This window comes from Channa argus, chromosome 13 (assembly GCF_033026475.1).
Source record: "Channa argus isolate prfri chromosome 13, Channa argus male v1.0, whole genome shotgun sequence".
Taxonomy (NCBI): domain Eukaryota; kingdom Metazoa; phylum Chordata; class Actinopteri; order Anabantiformes; family Channidae; genus Channa; species Channa argus.
The window spans coordinates 25,719,719-25,735,414 of record NC_090209.1 but is presented as its reverse complement, the minus strand read 5'-3'; the positions used below and the strand labels follow the sequence as shown (position 1 = coordinate 25,735,414).

At 43.4% G+C, this 15,696-nt stretch overlaps 1 protein-coding gene across 6 annotated transcripts in view; it reads right to left on the bottom strand.

Moving 5' to 3' along the window:
* Positions 1-15,696, bottom strand: part of LOC137139888 (IQ motif and SEC7 domain-containing protein 1-like) — a 139,998-nt gene that overhangs the window by 117,329 nt on the left and 6,973 nt on the right. For 3 of the 6 annotated variants that reach the window (XM_067527749.1, XM_067527751.1, XM_067527750.1), the window contains exon 2: positions 13,268-15,346. In XM_067527749.1, coding sequence (XP_067383850.1) covers positions 13,268-14,004 — 737 coding nt within the window. In that variant the 5' untranslated portion in view covers positions 14,005-15,346. Of the gene's footprint in view, positions 1-13,267; positions 15,376-15,696 lie in introns of those variants that run through there. The other 3 variants (XM_067527752.1, XM_067527753.1, XM_067527755.1) reach the window with 2 other exon arrangements.

Genomic DNA, 15,696 nt, shown 5'->3' with positions numbered 1-15,696 from the left:
TTGCTTTTCATGGCTTTAGTTTGGGATGTAAATGTACATTAATGCGTTTAAACTTCCATCTGACTTCACTGTACAGAACTGAAGCTTTCTCCAAGTGATGTCATTTGGAGTCGTTTTTTAACCGGAGAAAGATGTATTTTAATTAAAGGATCTCAGGGGGAACTTTAATAGCATTCATTGACATGTATCACCCAAACCAGCACCAAAAAAGCAAGTTAAGTATCAGTGAAGGCGTCTTTTAAGTTTAATATTTTTTCTGTATCAAGAGCAGGTTAAAATAATGAGAATGTTACACTTTAACACTGTACACACTGCAAAACTGTAAACTCAGAAGAACCAATCATACTGCACAGTTCATACACACAAGTGGTTTTTTGTTTCTTTGTTCACTCAGTTTTAAAGGGTTTTAATGACAGCTGGAAACGTGGACCATGTCCTGTCTATGTGTCTGTAAAGTGCGTGCCAGGATGGAGGGTTGTGCAAAGCAACTTGGACCTGAATTTGTGGCTCCTTCAGGCTGAGGACGGATCTCCTGGATGATGGTGTTCACTAACGAGGATGTGAGTATGTTTTCCACCACTGACTAACACATTGAGTGCTCTGCATCTCTAACTTTATTCAAAATAACACCGGATCATTGATCACCACTGTGGCTCAGGCCAAAAACTTGCGTGATACTTTGCTACCACTGGTGCAATGAGAAGTGTTTTATAAATGCAGCTTTGCTGATTGTTGCTTCATTTTGCAGGTATGTTCTCATTCTGCACATACTCATACTGTACAGGTGTGAAGCACACAGTACTTCACTGTGGTGCCGCAGTGTCCTGGTTTCTGCAGAAATGATTCCTGTTTCTTTCTAATCAAACTGGAATAAATCAAATATGTTCTCGTCTGATTTGATCCCACAGTTTCACCTGGAGTATCTACGGCCCGTCAGGTGTTAAATGTCACGTGACGTGTCAGAGCCTATTGAGCGGAAACACGGTGTCTATGCACCTGCTGTCCCAGGCAAATTCAACTCATGCCAAGCCTCCTCCTGATCCCCATCTTCTAATCTTTAATGCATCTTACAGGCTTAATTTATCATTAATGAGCTCAGTAATGATCAGAGTCTCTTCGCTCTCGTTTTAAAGAAGTACACCTACAGGTCAGTGTAAAACCACCTGAAGCGTAAATATCTCCCACTTTATAGCCATTTTCTCAGCACATTAACTCAGTGTGAACGCGGCTGAGAGCTCTTATAAATCCCAAACCAAGAAGTAGAAGGTGGTGAAACTTTCACCAGAAACCACTGCCAAGCTTTGGGATCTAACGATACTGTTCAGAGCAGGTTCCGGGACCCACTGGGCTGCAGTTTGCAACAGGTCCCCCACACCAGATGACTGCAGGTGTGAAGCGTTTACTTCATACGCACAAAAAATGATGGTGGTTCCGAAGGTCTGGAGCTGCTTAATTTAAAAACTGCAGCAACACTGACATTGGAAGTCAACCACAGAGCAAAAGCAGCTTAAAGATCGATAGACAACATCCGGAGTTTGTTTTAGTCTGAAGCTGTTGAAAACAGTAAAACTATAGAAAATGACTGGTTCCTGTTCCAGAATGAACTGCAGCTGATTGACAGGGAAGAGCATCATTCTCAGTATATTTTCCGACAGCTCTCCTACACCTCTCCTGCTTTTTGTCTCTGCCTACACAGGGGACCTGAAACTGAACGCATCAAGTTCAGGCCCACTCTCCGAGGGCTTTCAGCATGTAGGAAGTCACTGACGGGGGTAGAACGGGCAGATTGAGTGCAGCAAAGAACAGTCACACGTTGGATATTCTCAATTTTCTCCCTCCACACTTTCCCAGCATGCACTGTGACTGTCCTCTTGGGTTTTGGATTACAGCCAATGTCATCAGACTGAGACAGGCAGCAGCAGACATTTTCTACCATTGATACGAGACATAGTGCACCGCTGATCTCAAGACACATTCATATTTCCATATACGTCACTTTCATTGACACAGGGGCTTCTTTAGCCCCTGACCCTTATACCAAGTCTGTCCTCACTTTTTCAGAAGGGCCTTTGACTGACTCGCCCACATCTCATGGATGTTTCAACAAGATTGGAGCAGGAAGAAGAACCGACAGACAGTTGTTTACGTACTGACAGGAGTCCTCCCAAGACAAAGGACAACACCTGACAACGTCTGAAACCAGCAGTGCCACTGACTGTCCAGGATCTTTCCCCAAACCCTGCTGAGGGTTTCGTTTTATCAAGCTACTAAATTTAGACCAAAGTGTTCATTTCAAATCCAATCTTTATCTTTTCTCAGCCCGACCACAAGTTTTTGTGTCTAAACTCTTGCCGAACCTTCACCACAGCAGCGGTGAATCTTAAAGCCTGAAATGAATCATTTTTGTTTTAAAAGGCTCTGACTGTTAACATCAATCTGTCATCGAGGCGTCAGGTCACACAGCGCTCACGGGCCCAGTGTGGAAAGCCAGGATAAATGTCTTTTGTCATTTGGTGTAGAGGACATTTTGGCCTGGACTTGTGTTTTTAGGTGGTGCAACAACAGCTACTCTGGAGAGATTCCAAACCATTACACACTTTTACAGTTTGATATGACATCAAAATGACCGGAGTCAACTCCATGGCCAGCAGAACAACAGTTCAGCTTTTCAGGCTTACTGACGAATCCTAGCCTAACGTGCAAGTTGTGTCTCTGTGAAGGTTTTTAGTCGTCCAGGGCTGATTATCCGAAGGTTTAGTCACGTAAACTGGACTTATTTCTTCCTGGTTTGCTCAAAGCCACGGAAGCCAAAACGCACATCTGTTCAAGATGAAAATGAACTGAATGAAAAGTTTGTACCTTCTTGTACACACACAATAGATGTGAAGTGCACACAGGGTGAGCTCAGACAGTTCTGATGGAACTGATGTCATGTCAAATAGCACTAAGGTTTGTTAAAGCGCTCACGTTTTATATCTTCAGTTGCTTACTTTTAATTTATTTAACTATATTTAACCAGGTAAATGTCTCAGGGCTTTGAGCTGCAGTATGTGGAACCTGTTGACCATCCAGACGGCGGAGAATGAAAGTCTCATCTCAAGTGTCTTGGGATCGCTCGGAATCTCTATGCAGCCTTTATTTAAACTCTGGTGTTGAGTATAAGGGCCGGACAGATGCAGCGAGAAATAAAACTCACATCAGCTGGCTGCCAGAATGTTCTCTGTGCCATCTGTGTGCTGTGAGATGTGCTGCCAAATAGCAGCTTTTACAACAGGACTTCACATGCTGATTAATGTGCTTTTATGTAACTAAACATTCACAAATAAAACAGATTAAAGTGCTTTACACTCAGGTGAATAGAGGCTCATGACGAACAGAACAGGCTCCATTAAAGCAGCCATACTGTGCAGGAGGCCAGGTTTAAACTAAAATACTTTACAGGATTTACAACTCCAAAAGTCCTAGTTTTCTAAAAACTGGCCTTTATGCTCTACACAAACCAATCAATAAATAGAAAGACAAAAATAGATGAATAAATAAATACATATGATGTCTTACTGCTCCACTAAATGAAACACCTGCTTAAAAAGGTGTGTTTTGAGATCTGATTTAAAAGGCTTTAAATCTGGGGCCAGACGCAGTTGCGGTGGAAGATTGTTCCAGAGAGTAGATGCTACTACAGAGAAAGCACCGTCACCCAATGTCTTGTATCTGGTGCGAGGCTCTGCTCCTTTGAGTGCAATGATCTCCATCGCCTATATGGCTTTAGGAGGTCGGGTAATAAGGTGGAGCAAGACCATTCAGTGCCTTAGTTTGACTGTCAGCCAATGGAGAGAAGATAAAATCGGGGTAATGTGTTCATGCCTTGGACTATTAGGCAGAAAACGTGCAGCAGGGTTCTGCACCAGCCGCAGACGCACTTATGTATTCGCCTCAAAATATTGTTGAATTACGAAAAACAAAGTGCTCTGTATACACTGTTGATACTATGATATTATTAGATCATAAATACTCAGCTGGTAACAATGAGGCTGATTTAAATGACCTTACAGGCTAATACTTTGTATTACTCATCTGAATCTGACAAGTAACTAGTAGCTTTAAAGTTCTCAGATAAATCCACTGAAGTCAAAGTATGAAGAGTAGCTGTTTTACAAACAGGATACATGTTGTAGTGTGTTAAATGTGTTGTGTAATCCTTAAAATCACATGATTTTACACACTAACATGTTCACGTCCATAGCAGGCTGATGACCACGGCCTGCTTCATGACGAAGACTTAGCAGAACCCCACAGTTACTGACCCAGCACGGCTCTGTGTTGACTGGCTGACTTGACTGTTTCCTTTTTAACGTCCTTACATATTTACAAAGACCAAACTTAAAGATAGAATTTAAATCGATCAGAACCCAACTTTAACACGAAATGATCACAACCAGCTTTGCCTGCTTTCTTCTTCTACAGACTCCTTCCTGGGTGCTTCCATAATTTGCTCCACAGCGCCCTCTGTAGTTCACACAGGAGGCGAGAATTCATGGTTTCACACGTCCTGCACATTAACCTCTACCTGGTTGTTAAAGTGATTCATTTCACATACAGCACCGGAACCCTACTCTCTTAGCCTCGAAGCATTTACCCTCCTGCTCCATCACTGTGACGTCACCGTCGCTCATAGCGACTCAGCTGGAAACGTAAATGTGTCTGTGTGTGAGCGAGCTCGGGGAAAAGCCGCAGAGGAGCTGAGTGTGTCTGCCGTTGTGAAACCACTGACACTTTCTCCTTCCACCTCCACCTCCTCCTTAGCCTACCGTGTTGTTGCCATGACAACGCTGCATTTATCCCTCCTCCTAAACCTCCCTCCACTACCACGATCATCCGGCTCCATGTCTCATTTATGGTGCCAAATATAACAGACAGATGGACCCACAGAAGGGGGGGGGGGTGAGGGGGGTTGGGGGGGGTGCATGACACTGTGCACAATGTACGAAATGATGAAGCGTGTGTGTGTCAGCTGTAGAATGATTACACTATGAGTCAACAGGGCCGTTATCACCGAACTCCTGTCTCACATACACACTGAAACACTCACTGACATAATGCATGTTCTCACCTGAATTCTAATCTTTACCCTCACACAGCCCACTGAACGTGCGAGAACCCACCGAAATATTACCACAATGTGCTCACAAAAATGTTAAACAACACTAACAACACACACACACACACACACAGCGGCTCTAATTAGATTGTGCAGTTGCAGGCTACAGTGAGCCGGAGGGGACACATTATTAGGAGATTTTGAATTTCTGTAACTTGCCAGGATTAAAATGGACAGGAAATTATTTGAGAAATGATGTAATTAAAATGTTTTTTAGTATGAAAGGAGTGAGAAGATTTAAAATGATCAGCTTGACTGTCTGAAAGCTGAGTGAATGTTTTACAGACCAAACTTTCTGAGACTGTGCAGAGATGCAGAAAACCTTATAAGAACGAGAAGACTTTGTCAATTTTGTACAAGTGTCCTTAAAAAGAAAAAATAAACGGTGAATGACTCTTTTTAGTTGCATTTCGATTTATTTCTGTGCTGTCAGTCATTCCTCAGACTGTCTGTGTTTTTCTCTAGACGGTCAATGTCACACTCTTTCAAATGATCCTTGGAATAGAACAAAGACGAGACACTTTTCAATCTGCAAGACACATTAAAGAGCATCACTTAAGTCGTATTGGCAGCTTTGCAGCTATGATGCTCACACAGAGAGCATCATGCTGACATTTAGAGCAAGGACCTTTAAGCCCAACAAATGATGCTTATGGTGGCCAGCTAGGTGGCTTTGCAGGGACTTAGACACAAGCCAAAGAACGGGACAAACGTTAACTACACTAGGAGAAAAGCTATTGAAAGTATTTGTGTGAGAGTCTCTGACTCTGAATCAAAATGTATAGTAATCCATCCAAAGTGTGTCACGATGTGTCGGGGAAAAGCGTACGGCCTGGACACAAAGTGGGTATTTTTCTCCCTTTATCACAAACTAGCTTAGATAATGAATTTTGTCTGTGTTTTGCCAATTATAAGTCAAAAATGTAGCACAACATCAGTTTTACCACAAAGCCACAGTGGTTAAACCTGTATGTGTGTAGGTTTGACTTCTGATGCGTCTGCGCCTGGTTCAGATGTTCCTCATGTTCATTACTATGCAGCTCTCAGCCTCACACTATTTACAGTCTGCTTTCATTTTTATCCAAGCGTTGTTTATTATTTAACACGACAAACAATATGTACTGATGGTTAATTTCACAACAAAGACCAGACTTATGTGAGAAAGTCCTCCACCGACCTGCAGCTTCTTACATTCAGTCACTTTCTGTCTGCTGTTACTGGGTTTGAGAACTAAATTAGATGCTGAAAACAACTGAGACGACTCTGACAAAGCAGGAGCAAGTCACATAATTTAAGGTTTAGCTACAACTGTGTTACTCTACAGTGGGGGTCTCCAACAGCACTTTCCAAGTAGCTCACCAAAGACCACTAATCAAGTTTTCACCACGAAAACCTGATTAGTCAAATTTGAGTGGTCACTCGGCAAAGAGACCGACATGTATTTCTAATCAAATCTTACACAAGAGGATTATTTGAAAATTAGTTATGAATGAACTGTCAGGCTTCATATGTCAGTGTTGCCAACTTAACGAACATGTCACTACATTTAGCCAGTTTTCAGTCCCCTCTAGACTCTTTTTCAAAAAAGGGATTAACAACAAATGTAGCGACTTCATGGAGACGCTGACGTGAAAGTGTGTATCGTTCTTATTCTTGGTTCTTACTATGAGCGCTGCCATAGGCCCCTCCCACAATCCAAAGCACTCAAAGGCCAAATCTGTCTCCTAAATACGTTTTGGTAAGGAACGTGATGATACTACGCTCTTATTTGATGGTGTGCAATGGTGCTTTAATCAGGCGAAAGGGAACTGGAATTCTTATGTGGCCCAGTCCTCGGCCAGCAGCCCCTCCCAGCCACAGTCTGAGCGGGAGATGTTCACCCCTCTGCAGCATCCAGGCTGCAAATGAAATGAATCGCACATGCACAAAGCTGCCGCTGGCGCCCACACGGGTAAGAGAATACAATAGAAAGTATGCACACACACACACACACTGAACGCAATATTCTGGGATGTTTTAATGTAAAATGTGAGTTGTGCACACCAACATTTCGCAATGGTTCAGGAAAGCAGCTCGTCAGTTTGGGTTGAAATAATCTATGAGATCAAATGTTAGAAAACACGAGTAGCTCTCAGACATTTTCATTTTGAAAAAGTAGCTCTCAGCGGAAAGACGGTTGTCTACGGTGAAGCAGAGCTCAGCCATAGAAGAAAACTAATTAATTAGTGATCAATGAACAAGCTGATCAATGGCCCTGATAGGTTTTAACACATTGATCCAGACGTATTTAATCTTCAAACAGGTGGCTTATCTGGGAGAGGGAGACTGTGCGAGGGGCTTCAGAGCTGCACAGATACAAAACGTATCGAAACCAAATTCTAATGACTCCACAAAGCAAAGATACATTAAAACCTGTAACGTGACTTTGAAGTTGTTCACTTTAAACATTGACAGATGTATGAGATGCAACCTAATCTGGGGGTTTGTACATATACAGCACAACCTGGTGTGAACTGACCTCATTACAAAGACCCGTGTGCTTGTCTTTACTCAGCCTGCTGTCTGATCGGAACTGTTTAATTGGTGCAGTCTGAAGTTGGAAACATGTTTAGCTCAGCTATCAGGCAACAGTCTGCGCTGATGAGGTGCTTTCAATCCATCAATAAACTGCTAAATCAAGACGTTTAGCTTCTAGGCTCACACACACACACACATCTTTACAAACAGTAAAAAAATATCAGATATAATCCAAAACTTTTTGTTGTCAGAAATCCGTGATAATTGATTGATTGGGTTTTAGAACACTGGCTTGCTGAGTATCGGCCTGAGCATCTACATTTAGGAGGTTTCCAGGACACTGAAGTGATGGGACAAAGACACACACACACACACACACACACCTGGTGCAGAAGTGCTGCTGACCGAGCTCATTTACACTCCTGTTATCATCATCAGCACACAGAGGACAAGATGTCAGCAGATGTTTACAAAGACAGGAGACAGGTAAGGTGTGTAGGTGTGTGGGGGATGGGGCAAACATCTGGAGCAAAAATTAATATCCTGTCCACATTGCGTCCACTTTGGTTATTAAGCGAGTGGAAAAAGAGACTGAAAATCCAATGTGGAGCAGAGAAGACATGTTAGTGCAGGCAAAGAAAGACAGGGTGGAAATGACATCTGTACAGCCAGACAGGAAAACAGGAACCTGTCACATGTGCGCAAATGATTGGTTGGAGTCCAATGAAGGTCAGTGAAGCTGTTCCTGATAGCAGTTATGCAACAATACAACTTTTTCTGAACCGACACAGATTCCAAACCTCAAATCAGGTTATGTGCTAATTGCTGATCTGATAGCAGTGCACGTTTCCTCGCTCTTTATTGAGCCAACTGGTGATTTTAGAGTCACTTTCTTTCCCTGTGAATTGCTTTGGCTACAGAAAATGGTTTCAATTAATCAAATAATCTATCAATTATTTTCCCATTAAGCTCTTTTTTCTTTTTCAGTTAAAATATAACAACATAACAACAACAACAACAATAATAATAATATAATGCCTTAACAATTCATTTAATAAAAATTTACATTTTCATTCATCAATAATATTTCAATATAATAATTCGGGGTATGCACTGCAGAGCTTTACTCCTCCCCCCTAAATAGGCCGGTCTTCACTGGTAATCTGTGTTTTACAGAGTGATATGAAGTCGGTCCACAATATGAGCAAGAGCTTGTTCCATTCAAGTTAAAGGAATGTGGTGCATCTACATTTCCTCAGTGAACAATTCAGATTCCTTTAGTACTGTAACAGCAACATTATCAGTTTGACTGCTTTTATTCATATTATGAGCAGATTTCTAGATCACGTCTTAAGAGTATTTAGCTCTGTTTTACGGTGAAACGCTGACATTATGCTTCGCTTTAAGAGAAATAACCCACTTCCAACAGGAACCTGTTTCTGTACTGAGCTGTAAGGTGACGAATGAAGAGCAGAACAAATGGTTATAGCAGCTAGAGCAGAATCTGATATCAGGGTTGATTATTTGGCTGGAAACTGCACGTTATGAAAATGTTTTTTGTATTATTTTCTGCACCACATTAAGTTTATCAGTGAGGACTGGACGTAACTAAATCTACAGTCAAACAGCAGAAAAAACAGTGTGAACACAAAGTGAACTTTATCACCTTCATGAAGGAGGATTCACGGCAGGACTGTTGGACCAGACAAATACACTAAGAACTGAGTGAGAATTTATTCATCATATCTAACAGCAAAGTCCCCACATAGACTCAGTGACTCTCCTTAATCACATGGAAACTGGGGGAAGTTTAAGAGGAATGAACATGAATTCAGTCCCTAGCACTGATCCCTGTCCTCCTCTGTCTGCTGCTGATGGGGACTCTGCTGTTAATTTACAGAGCATTTTTACGTCGGTAGTCAAACGAGCACTGATGTTGTCCGGTTGAGTTCAGGAGTAACTGACTTTAACTGAGATGTCTGATGTCTGTCTCAGACATGGACACTTGGCTGACAATCACTCAGCCTCAGAGAGAAAAAGCTGCTCCACAAGTTTCTTTTCTTATTAACTGCTCTACTTAACCTTTAAGAGGTAAATCCATGCACTGAGGTCATTTAGTTATTGTCCCCAAATTGTCCCAGGCACTGAATCTTTGTGTACCGTTAATTTCTATCCCAACATGCAACACGTCGACACACATTTCATGAATCCATGTATTTTTGTAATCACTTACATTGACACGTTACCCCACCCACATTTACTATTCATATTTTCTTCTGCGAGGGGGAAAAAGATGTAGAGTCCAAGTAGAAGCACTGCTTCAGGAGACTGTTTGCACCAGCAATGACAATACCAGCCTGTGGAGGCACTTGCTGTCCTCTAATGTAACAGAGTGTCCCACTCTGCTTCCTCCAACCCGAGAATTTGTGTATTGCCTGTTCTTCCAATGACACATTGATAAGAAAAGGCCTGAAAGCTGCATCACTGTCACAGATACACAGATCACACAATGTTAGAGTCACAAAGAAGGAAAAATTTAAATAAAGAAATGGTTTTGCAAAACCAAAGTGAATAGCTCAGCCTCTAAATTTCTCTTTTTCTTTTTTTACATTTGACTCTTTTCTCTTCTGCTGTTTGAATCCCACAGATCTGACTCCTTCACACCCACACTGCAGAACATCATCACTCTTTCTCTGTGTTCATTACCATAACGGTTCGGTCATTCGCAGCCCATTTGGATTAATAGCATGTAAAAGCGCCGATGTCCAATGATGGTTATGGCCTCCTGACAATCACATGTGCAAATCTCATCTGCGCACTGATGACTCACACTGAAGGTTTTCATAATGTGCAGCCTAAATGTAATCTGTGAGCCTGCATGTGCATCACAGTCTGAGAGTAAAACAAAAGCACACAGATTGTTTCCTGCACAAATACTGTATTTATACTACAGCCTGACGTGCTGCTGCATGGTGAGTTCACCGTTTCCACTCGTCTCCACTCCTAAATCTTTAATAACAGCGTTTGAGGATCATAGCAGTGTTGTGCATGTTTTATTCTGTTTACTACACTTAAGTTTGAAACGTCTTCCTCAAGCTGCTCTGAGAGGAGTTGACAGTTGCTGCTGTGCTTCTGTGATTGAGCTGAGCAGTTACACCGGCATTGTTTTAAGTTAACTGGCTGTTAGCTACTTGCACCACAGTGAAGCGAGTATGACTTGTTTTTATCATCCAATCAATCATTGGATCCATGTGTTGTGGGAAATTCTACACGTTCATCTAAAAATGGCTGCAATCAGTCGTCTCTGAACCAGTTTTCCGACTTAAACCTCACCGTTGATTAAAACTCCATGTACTTTATGTCTCTGATGCTTCAGACTCGTGTCTGTGGTTCAGGTCCCACTTGTTGCCCTTGTTTCCTGTCTAAGACCAGGACAAAATGAGAAAACCAGGCATGTTTGAGGTGCTTTGTGTTTGCTGTTCTCAGTGCTGCCTCTTATATGCACCTTGCTTTGTACTGCTTCCGCCTGAGGCGCTGCAAGATGCTGCAGGATGAATCCGTGAGGGTGTTTTACATTTTGCTGCATCAGGCCCTGTGCGAAATCACTACAAAACAGTGTGGGCAGCTCTGCAACATGCTGCCATGCCTCCGTGCCGTAATCTGCCCCTGTGCAGTGTGGGATTTATTGGATCCTACTCAGTCACTTGAAGAGGCAGCGAGCAGCTGATGGTACTGTGTGGTTTTCCCGACGAATCAGCCTCATCTTCACAGCTGTCAGACTCTATCATTGTTCTCTGCCTGTTACATCAGTTGCAAGTTTGAGGTCAGCTTTTCCCCATAATTTCAGCTATACCTAAATGCCCCGTGACTCAGTGATAAGCGGATCTGTTTCCTGCACTTTGATGTCTCAGATAAGCCCAGATCAGAAAGTCTGAGTCATATTCTACTGTAAGTACTTCTGTGCACAATCAGTTTTACTTTTCAGCTGCATGTATGAGAGCTTACAAGACAAAGCTAGAGTACTATTAATTCTGTCTCCATGAGTCATCACTGCGTTTCCCCAGCTTTCATTTCTGCAGGTCTGTCGGGAGCTTCTCTTCTACTGCCCTGCATGATTGCAGTGGAAAGGAGGAGATTGCTCTATGTTCCCAACAGTGGTGCAAGCTTTGCAAAGCTTCAAGCAGTCTGAGCACCGATTGAGGTAAATACCGTTTCAACTGTTCGTGAACGTGTTGTCCTTCAAACAGGTTTTCCACAGTTGCTGAGCAACAGCAATTGCATTGACCAGTGCTTTCCCCAGACTGCAGCTCAGTGCTACCAGTTACAAAGGAAGCGCCTGGTAGACACACGGGACAACTGCAACTCTACATCCCGTTGCCTATGGCGCCGCAAGGCCCTGTACACAAAGACAACTGCAACAGACGGCCGCCAGGCTCCATATTTCTCAACGCTTCCTGGTTGGATGCTCTTAAGATAATGTTGCCAGGCAACAAATCCAAATCCAAGCAGCGAACAGACTGAAAATGTATTCAGAGTGAAAAAAAATGAAAATAAAATATGAGAACAAAAAGACAACAGAGGCATCTAGTGAGCTACAGTCCCTAGTAAGTGGTTACCATGGTGATTAGTGTGGCAAACAACTTCCCTTTTACATAAAGCAGAGTTTTCTTCACATCCTCAGAGAACAACCAATCGTAGCTTGGAAAATATCCATTACATAACACAGTTCAGTTTTTGCTCAACCAATTATCAGTGTTACAGATGCTGTAGTCATTTAATTTGTCTGTCTCTCGAGTCTCACGCACTCTGCTCTCCTGCAGCATGCAAGTTCCCACTACACCCTTCCACTCTGTAGCCCTACTAGCTGATAAAGGAATGAATAATTATCAAGCCTGTGCAGCACAAATCACACTAAGTCAGTATGGAAAGAATGCACAGAGGCATCAGCTGCCCCTGTGCATTGGAGGACTTCAAAGGTAAACTTAACAAATCACCACTTGTATTGTTTGAGCGCAAAACACTTTCCAATTAATCACGTTCGCCTCTACGGCCTTAAAGTACTGCTTGCATTTTTGCTGCAGCAAATAATCAAGCAAAACAGTGTTTTCAGGTCAGACTTTGCATGTATATGTATATATATACACATATTTCTAGACGTGCACAAAACCTGCATGAAAGAAGCTGCAAAGTTAGTAGTGATCAAAGTCAAAGATTAACACAAGTTCTGGCAAACCGGACAGTGGGATAAGGGGCTGGCAGCCAAGTCTGTGTTCCATTTTGTTTGGGATCCAGGTTAGGAGACATTGGAGGCGACAAAACAGACCAGCGTTGCGGCTTTGAAACAGAACATACAAGGAACTCGAAAAGTCGTCCTAGGTCATGATTTTAAGACGAGGAAACGTCATCTAAAATCAACTTTGTCTCAAGATTTACAACCCAAATCATTATTTACCAGTGATTCTAGAACAGGAACTCCTGCCTGCCAGGGTTTCGAAGGTGGACTCCATTCTTTTCAACCCACTGCTGAGATCCAGTTTACCTTTTTCCTGTGCTACCTTTGGCTTTGGTTGTAGTAATTATAGTTTAACTTACGATTTGTGGTGGTGGAGGGTGTGGGCGTGGTGGTTGTTTGAAGCGTTGGCTCTGTGCAGGCGCTCAAGCCTCTCTTTCTCTTTCTCTACAAAGTTGGTGTTGGTGCCTGTGCTAGTGGAGGGCATCCGGGTCAGCCGGCTGTGGGCCCGTGGCTGATCCCTGGGCGGGATTGGAGGAGGGGGAGGCGGAGCTGGGCCTGGGGAAGAGGTCGGAGCTGGGATTTGAGTTGGGACGGAGATGGAAGTAGGCACTGAAGCCGCGGCAGGAGCTGTGATAGGAGTCGTACTCATGCTGTTGGTGCTGTTGTAGGAGTGGTGCGTGGAGGAGTGGTGCTGCTGCTGATGATGCTGGTGGTGGTGGTGGCTGTGGTGGAGGGGGATGGAGGATGGAGGCTGGGGAGGAGCCTGGTGCTGGCTGTTGTGGTGGTGGTGGTGATTCTTGATAGAAACAGATGCTGATGTGTTCTGAGTTGGGGGTGGTGGTGGTGGCGGAGGAGGGAGAGGAGGCTCAGGAGGAGGAGCAGGTGGAGGAGGAGCGACAGGCTGCCGGTCCAAACGTAGGTCCTTATTCTCCTGGCTGAGCCGGTCTAGTTGGACCTCCAGCTCCTCAATCCGGCGCCGCTGGGTTTCTAGAAGCTTCTGCTGGCTTTCAATGATGTTGTTGAGTTCAAGAAGGTACTCCACAGCCCGGTTAGGGCTTTCCGGGCTGCCTTGGCCTGGGCCTTGATTAGCATCCATGACCAGCTGGTCTGAGAGCTAGCACACGGATGCAAAATAACCAAAACTCACCAATTCTAAAGGTTCAACTTAAGAACTTAAATGCTGTTAGATCCAGGTCATATAGTGCCAGTTAGCTCTGAGGCTAAATGCTAAACGTCTGCACTCAAGAAAACACTGCCTGAGTCACAGCTGGTACAAGTGTTAGATAGCAAAGGGGCTGATCAAGGAAAACGAGCCCACAGCCCAAAGAATCAAACTAACACAACTGATTAAATACGGAGAAGACAACACACAGAGGAACTTGCAGCTGACCTACAATCTAAAACTACTTTCTAGACCCACAGCAGCGCTGCCTTACTCTGTCAATATACAGCCTAAAACCTAACCTAAGTAACTACAAAGCTAGACCCTATGGCTCTAACCCCTACACCCCAAAATCTAAACTACCCTTCACCCTCCCCCCCACCAGAGGTAAGTGGGGGGGAGAGGACTTTCCTTGTTTGAGTTCGGATTTGAAGATCAAGATGGACCTCGACACCATGTGCTCCAATTGGACAGATTTATGGAGTCGTCACCCATCCCCTGGTTCAGTCAGGTGTTCGTGTTTGGGTTCAGGCCCATGGCGAATTAAAACAGAAAACTAATTTCTGAAGACGGTAAAGATTGTCTTCTTCCCCTCCAACAGTCAGAAAAGTCTGTTTGTCAGTGAGACAGTCGTGTCCAGCCTCTGCAATCCATGCAGAGGATCAAAACATTTGTTTTCAAGAAGAAGGTGTGGAAGCTTAGAGAGACTTAGTTCTTCCATCTAGGTCAAACATATCATCATTGTCATTGTTGAGTAACTGCAGATTGTTCAACACAAGTGGTCCAACTGATTGTTTTCCCTCCCAGCATCCAATGCCAGAATTATCCCCAAAGTGCTGCAGCAGAAACACAGTCTGCACCACCGTGCATGAAGTTAGAAACTACCTTAGCAATCACCCGCTTCTCTGCAGTGCATCATAATAAAATCCTGGGGTCGGTTTTTAAAGCAGGTCAAGAAATAAGTCAACTCAGATCAGATTTTCTCCTTCATCTGAACAGTGTGCAACAAAATGTTGGCAAGTCAGCACAACGCAAAGGTCCGCAAACTGAAAACGTAACCCAATGCTGAAGATCATCTTCTGACAAATATGGAAGAGGAGAGGTTCACTTCGTCCTGGCGTATGGGTTCAGCTGCAGGACTCAGCCAGGCTTCCTGCAGTTGCTCTGTCAGATGAAGGGCTAAGCAAAAGTTAACTCTCATGTTGTCTTCCTGGATACCTCAAGGCGTTTAGGATTCACCGTCATTTTCCTGCTGCCCCTAGATCCTTCCTCACGTCTTCCACCAGTTACATGAAAAAGAAGAGGGAAAAAAAGGACAGATAAGACAACGGGAAACAGAAGAAAAGAGCGAGAGTCAACAGGAAAAATAAGCTTATGGTACTTCCACTGTATCATCAGCCTCCTATTTTACCTCGTTACTTTCACTTTGGTTTTCATTTGAGTTCTCACCTGTTTGCCTTCTTTACCTCCTCTGTCTTTAATCTTTCTGCTGTCTCTGTTCATTCTGTTCCTGATCTTTTTCTTTTCTCGTCTTTATTCATGTTGCTGTTACTTCTCATCTCCATCCCTTTTATTTCTTTCTCTTCCTCTGTGGTTGCTAGGAGTGTGCGATTTCTCAGGCCATAA